This window comes from Sitodiplosis mosellana, unplaced genomic scaffold, assembly GCF_009176505.1.
Source record: "Sitodiplosis mosellana isolate CC-2019 unplaced genomic scaffold, AAFC_SMos_1.0 Smas_scaffold_47, whole genome shotgun sequence".
In the NCBI taxonomy this organism is placed as follows: Eukaryota; Metazoa; Arthropoda; class Insecta; order Diptera; family Cecidomyiidae; genus Sitodiplosis; species Sitodiplosis mosellana.
The window spans coordinates 3,010,212-3,017,945 of NW_022595289.1; the positions used below are offsets into that span (position 1 = coordinate 3,010,212).

Below are 7,734 nucleotides of genomic sequence, written 5' to 3' on the forward strand. Positions count from 1 at the left end.
GATTGTTCGCTTTTTTTCGTTTTTCTGATGATTTAATATGTTTATTAATTTACATCATAAAAATAGAACGGTTTGTTGATGTATCGCTTCAATCACTATGAAATTGACGACTATGAGATTGGAAACATCGAGAGAAGTCTCGCACCGCCGCCACTACTATATCTTAGTTACAACTAATATTCGTCTATAGTTATACTTTATATATAGATATATATTGCTTTGCAATTCATTTTCTCTCGTTTTGTATGGGAATTAGATTTTGGTCCAGAAAAAATGAGGTCGCTGAACATGACCTGATTTCAGTAATTATACAATTTTTGGAATTTTTCTGTACCTTGTATAGATGGCGCTCCGAAAATCAGAAAAAGGCTCATTTGAAATACTTAATTACATTTGACATGCACAAAGAGCACTCCATCCTAGGAGTTCACTTTCAATAACTAAAACGAAAAAAAACTTTGAGCAAAAAATGAGACAAATAAAGTCACGAGCAAAACTCAGCATTGGACAGACAAGAAGTTTTTTGCATTTTTCTCGCGACTGGAAACAGAATGCGATTAGGTGTCTTCAGCAATACTGTAGAACATCAAAAGAACCACAAATATGCCGGAAACACCTAATCGATATCTCTTTCCAGTAGTGACACAAATGCAAAAACAAATTTTTTTCAGTTCAGTGTTGAGTTGTGTCACTTTTGCTCGGGGTTCTGGATTTGAGCCGCGACACTTACGGCCGCCAGTCAAATATCACTTATAGCCGCGCGACCCAAAGTGATTTATGGGAAAAACACTTATAGCCGCTGTTAAAAATTCCTTACGGCCGCCGCGGCTTTAAGTGCATTTCCCAAAAATCACTTTGGGCCGCAATGAAAATGCACTTACATCGCGCGCGCGCGCGCGCGCTCATTCGGTCCTCTGTGCTCTCCTCTCCACCTTTATTGGCACTAAGAATTTATTTTATTTCAAACTGTGAAAGAAAATTGCAAAAGGATGAAATGAGCGAACGGGAGTAAAGGTATATTTGTAAATGAAATTTGAATTACTAGATACACTTAAGCCGCACTGACAATGCACTTACGGCCGCGGCGGCTCAAAGTGATTATGGTGAAATGTACTTACGGCCGCACTCAAACGGGACTTTTGGACGCGGCGGCCGTAAGAACATTTTAGGCCGTAAGGGGACACTTATGGCCGCTATCAAAAATCACTTACAGCCGCAAATAAAAATGTACTGGCGGCCGTAAGTGTCGCGGCCCAAATCCAGGGAGCCTTTTGCTCGCAACTTTCTTTGTTTCTTTCTTGCTCAACGTTTATCCATCGCAGTTATTGAAACAGTTTTTATAAGTCTATCTCTTGCTTTCACCGTGTGATTTAAGTTTCTATGATTTTTCAATATGAGCGTCTACAGCGCCATCTAGATTTCCATAATAAACCTACTAACGAAAAGATCAAAATTGCAAATATGTCAAATTCCACATTTGTCTTTGGGAATGAAAAAATATATCCAGATGGCGTTGATTGAAGTCCAACGAAAAGAGAGAATTTGATTTTTTTTCTCAAATTTTTCATTCCATTTTCGGATGATTTTTCGAAATGACAAAAAGTATAAAAAAATATTTTAGTGCATTTCAAAAACATGGGGCGCCATCTATGTTTCCAAAAAGTTGTTTAGGAAAAGGTTCAAAGGGGTTTTACTAATAGTTCTCATAAAATCACTTATTCGATTTTGGTCACTCAGACGGACAGAACATTAGTTCCCAAAAAATATGCCCTTGAAATTACCCACATTCTAGTACTATCTAATCGCTATTTAATCGAATTAAATTTTATTTTGCCAAAAAGTGCGTTCAAGTGTATTCTCACCTTAGGTAGAAAACTTAGTCATAGATTTTAGTTTCATCATTAGCTCACCATAGCAATGCTTCCTGCGTGTACTTAATCTTGTACTTAGTTTGCATCAACAAAGTCTTCATTTCGAATGAAGTCAACAATTCTAATCATATTTGGTTGTAAAACATGTCATAATTATCAGAAAATCCAAATTAAAAATTTCCAACACATTTTCATTGCGATTCACATTGATTGTTTGTGTTGTTCGAGTTGAACGCAGTGTTGACTACGCACTAGTGCTGCTACTTGAAATAATTGACAGGTGTTCCGCCATTTTGTTTTTTTTCGTTTAAATATGTGACAAAAAGAGGTCGCTATCGTTTGAAGAGCTTTGGAGTTGGCATTAATTGTTGTCAAATGGATTTATCATATTATATATGTTTTGCATTCTAATCGAATCAACACACTTGTGTGAAAGTACAGAGAAAAAAATTGTCTCAAATTACGATTCATTTTTTTTTGTATCATTCAACCGTGAAAAAGAGCTCAATTTGAACGATGGGTGAAAACCGTTCGGAAATTTTGGCTGCAACTCAGAATGGTCAAGTGAAAAGTGTTGATATTGTGCAGGCGAAAAGAAAGAGAATGATGTTGGCTGAAGTATACGTGCATAAAAGTCGAAAAATGGACACGGATGCAAACAAAGACGATCACTTTGAAGTATTCCACATCTATGAGTTCGACGACAACGATTCGAATACGAAAATCACACCGAAACTGTCAACCAACTGCACGGAACCGCGAAAAATTATTGAAGTGCTGCAAAACTCAACTGGATCTGACACACCGCAGCTGCAACGATTGATTGAAAAGCTGTGCGCACAAAGTGAGTTTGGTTTGGTTTATTACCTTTTTATTTTATCCATTTCATAATCACCCGATTGATATTTGAATAATTCAATTTGAATTTTCGCAGATAAAAAATGGACGGAAAATCAGAAAAATAAATGCACCACATCAAATGTGGCCAATGGCACCAATGGTAATAAGACTACACAAGCTGGATCAATTGCTCAAGCGGTAACTCCTACGATTACTGTCGCATCCGCGATGCCAGCCACTCCTGCGTCATCACCGGTGATTCGGGTTAAAGCATTAGAAAGTATGAAGCAAACCAATCAAACAAATGCGGCAAATACACCGAAGATTGTAAACACTCCCATAGCAACGAAGCCAACAGCACCCGTACAAAGAGTGAGCCAACCAGCATCCGTTCACCGATTGCCGACATTGCGGCCAAGTGAAATCCCCAAAAACGGTGCTGAATCCGAAAGGCGGCCAATTGCCAGCAACAAAAAGACTTCCGACAACAACCCGGTTAAACTTTGGAACAATGTGATCCAGAAAAATAACACGGGAAAAGATCTCGACTATCTTGTGTTGGCAAACACAGAAGACACTGGTGCCGACGAGTCGGTCTTCTGCCTCAAGCCGACAAAAGAAGTGATCGAACATGCAACTGAAAATAGTTCATTGTTGAAAATTGACCAAGTGTATGAATGCGTTAGCGATGAATTTGTCGAGGATTTATTGGTGGAAAAGCGGCCGACATCAGCGAGCCCACTTTTGGATACGTTAGTCAAAGAGGTTGCGGATAACCACAATAAACCAGTTGCCATCAAGAATGGTGTACAAACCAAAAGAGCGGCCCTTCCTTTAACTTTCATCCCTTCCACTAACAACAAGTGCACTGACTTCCGATGCAACATTTGTTTGGACTTCAATGAAACATTTGAGGAGTTCAAGACGCACATGTTCCGTAAACATCAATACAACTTCCTTTGCGAGAAATGCCATGATGTATTCCGAACCCGGCAACTATTTGAACTTCATTTGAATGCAGCAACCAACGAATGTACCAACCCGGAAAATTCGAAACGTACGTTCATCTGCATCGTCGATCCACCGGTCATTCTGATGAAATCAAACAAAGTGTTCGCATTCAGATGCAAACATTGCAGCATCGCATTCCACAACCAAAGAAACTATGTCCAGCACGCCCAGCGCCATGCCAAACTGTTCCGCTGCAAACTTTGTCCACAAGCAAAAGCCATGCCAGCGAATGCAATGCAAAATCATTTGAACCAACATTAATGCATTAATAATCATAATTACCGGGACTGAGTTTTTTTTCTCATATCGATATTATTTATTGATCCATTCAGTAAAAACAAATATATAAAACATAAAACAATATAGAATTAAGTTATATAGTTTTTTTTAACTTCGAATTTTAAAAGAAGTCGACATTAATTTTTCATGCTTGTTCACCAATTGGCTTTATAATTAACTCGTGAACCTGAAAATAAATAAAAAAACATAAGAATTTTATTAAATTTGTGTGGTTTATTTTTGGAACATTTGAAGTTTACCTGAACATGAGGTTTTGTGGCGAGTGCATACATAACGGCTTGTGATACATCTTCAGGGTCCAAAAATGGAATGTTTTTTATAATTTCCATGATTTCTGGCTTAAAGATCTCCGTTCTCACAGCACCTGGCGAGATGCTCTATAAAAAATAAAATAAAATCGATTTGGTGAATTTTTTGTCATTACTTTTCAATAGTTGACACATATAAGCGAACATTTGAGTGAAATATTATGATATGTGGGTGTACGGTTCACCGCACCCAAAAAAAAAATTGAACGACTAACAAATGAATGTCGGCGCTTATGACATCATGCATTTTTTTTCCGCTTCATTTCGAAAGTCGCCGAAAAAAAGAGACACAAGACTGATGTATAATTGTAGGAAGTATTTTGTTGAACTTTTTTTACTTACAGTCACTTTGACTTTTGTGCCAAAATTCTGTAGCTCCTGTCTCATGACCTCGGTCAAAGCCGTCACAGCATATTTTGTCGATGGATAAATGTTAAACGATGGGTACAGTCCAACAAAGTATGGGATTTTATGGCCGGCACAGCTATTAATATGAATGATGTGTCCATCGAAATTGCGTTTTTGCATCGAATGAAAGGCTTCTCGCGAGCAAAGCACAACACCCAGAACATTTGTATCAATAGTTTCGCGTAAATTGTCTGTATTTTCCGGATCGAGTAGATTCATTGTTTTAATGATGCCGGCGTTGTTGATTAAAATGTCAGTACCTCCCAAATTGGCTTCGACCCAATTGAATGCATTCTTAATGTCAGACTCTTGAGTCAAATCACATTTGATCGCATATAGTGTACCAGTGGCCGAAGCTGGTAAATTATCTCTTAACGCATCAATGCGTTCTTTACGTCGAGCCAAACCAACCACATTCACTCCAGCCTTCACTAAATCGATTACAATCGCAGCTCCTATTCCAGAACTAGCTCCAGTTACGACAGCTGTCTTCCCAATCCAACGATCCATTGTCCACGATTTCACTCTTCCTTTTAAACCAAAAATCACCAATCTTCTATTTTGTTCAAGAAATTTTCACAGATTGAATCACGCTCAAGTGACGCTTATGACCATACTGACTTGGCGAATCAAATGGTAGGTATACCTTTATAGTCGAACGCACAAAGTGTAGTCATCGCATACAGCGCATGAGTTAGCCAGTTTTACATTTTTGTTTTGTACGTCTGCTTTCATTCGCTCATTCGCATCTTTCTTTTATTCATTCTTTCTCCTTCTGTTTTAATATCGTTTCTTTAGATCCATTGCTTATTTTGTACATCACGTACATTCACAGTTCATCGGATTCAAACACGACTGCTTATTTGTTTTTTTCTTCCTCTTCGATCAATGTAATCAGCTCTTGTTGTGTGTAGTTTTCGCAATGAATGCATTTCTTGGAATTGTTTTCAGTGAAAGATAAAAAACAACAAATTGAAAAGTGTCTAATTTCTTTACGTGTACATGCATGCTATGCTATCAAAAGTAGTTTTATTTCTGGTTTGCAATCCACTCGCCACATGAATATTTCGTTCGCATGAGCGGACATTCAAACGCAAAGAATTGATACGTATGCGGTACTTTGATTCGAATTGAATCACAAACAAATGTCCAGTAAACCGATGTCACAAAGATAGAAATAGACCATTTTTGATGGCAATCAGATTGAAATGAACAGTTAAACTTACTTTCAATACGTAATAAATGAAAAGATATTGCAAAAACGAGATGATATTTATTTTTGTTGCAATCTTTTACTGAATTTTTTTAAAATTTGTGTCGTGTACGATGAAAACATTATGGTCTCCTTGTTCGGAGTCTGTCAAATCTTCGATATAATTTATATGCGCATATTTTCAAGACTGAAGAATTGAAGATCGAATGATTTTCCATGTGTTCACACGTACAGAGAGTGATACTTTCGAACTTTGATCTGATTTGTGATTTATTGGATAACTTTCACTCATCTTTCTTTCTTCATGTACATCAAATTTTATTAATTACAGACTGTAAATGATTTTAGAGCCGATTCGGCTAACTGTATTCTTTATTCATTGGCTTGGCTTATGTACATAATTGTAGTTATTGTTTAGTTCCCATATCATAATCTCATTGCTCCATGGTTGCTTGCGTGTTCTGCGGCTCGTCTTCGCCGCCTTTTGAAAATCGTTGCAATTTTTGGATACGTCTAGCTAAAATATTGCCTTGTTTCGCCACTCCACCATCTTCCAGGTCAACTTTATGGTAGAAAATTTCACCGTTGATCAAGAGACGGTCTGTTATTTTGAGGTGATTTCTAACAAATTCTCGCAAGTGTTCATCAAATATCAGCACCCTGTGCCAGTCACCATGGAAGAATTTTGTATTCAAATTCGGCCTAAAGGTAAAACATAACATTGTATTTATTTATATGGAATTGGATTTATATTTTTGAACATACGTCAGTTCAGCATTTGTAACGACATGGAATACGGTGGCATTTTCATCTAAAATATTACTTCCAATTGTGCCCAATAACTTCACTTCATTGACACACTCTGAAAATTCAAAAACCGTACAGTTTCTGTTAGTTTATGTTTGCATTTCATTCTGTGAGGTTGATCAATCGTCAGTCAAAATTTATATAAAATACACTTGATTATACCTTTTACCAATTGCTCTAAGTCATCAGATTTGTTGTCGTTTTCCATGTGCACAATTTTTTTTGCTAAAATGTGCGGAACCGATATAAATTTCTCTCCATTTGGCTCGTTTTCATAGACAATTTCACCGTTAACATAAACAAGGTCGTTGTCAGTTAGTTTTGGTACTTCGATCGAATCATTTCTCGCCTTGATATTGTGCAATACACTGCAATATTTACAGTTATTATTGATAACTATTTGATTTCAATTTTGTTATTATTATCCTTCTAACGTGAGAACAAAATTTTCAGGTTTTACCCAATCAAGTTTCCAAGGCCTTTTGTAGCTGTTCGGATGTGGAACGAATCAAATCCATTTTGTAATCTTAGCACTTCGTTCTTCACTCTACCAATTAGCTTTATTTGATTGCCGGCTAAAATGGGAATGCAAAAGAGTATTGTATTTTCAAAACTGTTTCATAATACGTATTAAACATCGTACACTTTCTACTGGCGACCGACTCTGAATTCTGCACGCAAAAGGATCTGGATGGCACGACCGGAATGGATCGTGGAATTACAAACCATTTATAAGTGAGACGAAACATTTTCACAGAAAAATTAATTCTTGTTAAAAAATTTCTCAACAAAACCAAGAGAAAGCAAAAAAATGTCAATACAAATATTAACATGTGAGAGTACAGCTGTCAAAACGCCGACTGAAGAAACGTACCCCAATATGCATGTGATATTTGTCTAAGAAAATTATAAGCATTTAAATGGTTTTGTTTTGATATTCAGTTGAACAATTTTCCCGTTAGCGAAAGCATTTTAT

General features: G+C 36.9%; 3 protein-coding genes across 3 annotated transcripts; 1 reads left to right on the forward strand and 2 right to left on the reverse strand.

The window, feature by feature from the left end:
* The first annotated feature begins 2,014 nt into the window (after positions 1–2,014).
* On the forward strand, positions 2,015–4,225 carry LOC129570038 (uncharacterized). The gene is made up of 2 exons (XM_055449407.1): positions 2,015–2,715; positions 2,806–4,225. Exons 1-2 carry the CDS (start codon positions 2,388–2,390, stop codon positions 3,981–3,983), a joined length of 1,506 nt encoding a protein of 501 aa, XP_055305382.1. The 5' UTR covers positions 2,015–2,387; the 3' UTR covers positions 3,984–4,225.
* On the reverse strand, positions 4,015–5,399 carry LOC129570042 (farnesol dehydrogenase-like). The gene is made up of 3 exons (XM_055449413.1): positions 4,673–5,399; positions 4,262–4,399; positions 4,015–4,188 (listed from the first exon to the last, which is right to left on the reverse strand). The coding sequence occupies exons 1-3, from the start codon at positions 5,246–5,248 to the stop codon at positions 4,147–4,149; spliced, it is 756 nt and encodes a 251-aa protein (XP_055305388.1). The 5' UTR covers positions 5,249–5,399; the 3' UTR covers positions 4,015–4,146.
* A 670-nt stretch (positions 5,400–6,069) lies between these two features.
* On the reverse strand, positions 6,070–7,599 carry LOC129570041 (uncharacterized). The gene is made up of 5 exons (XM_055449412.1): positions 7,402–7,599; positions 7,219–7,333; positions 6,921–7,126; positions 6,717–6,813; positions 6,070–6,653 (listed from the first exon to the last, which is right to left on the reverse strand). Exons 1-5 carry the CDS (start codon positions 7,589–7,591, stop codon positions 6,386–6,388), a joined length of 876 nt encoding a protein of 291 aa, XP_055305387.1. The 5' UTR covers positions 7,592–7,599; the 3' UTR covers positions 6,070–6,385.
* Between the last annotated feature and the right edge of the window lie 135 nt (positions 7,600–7,734).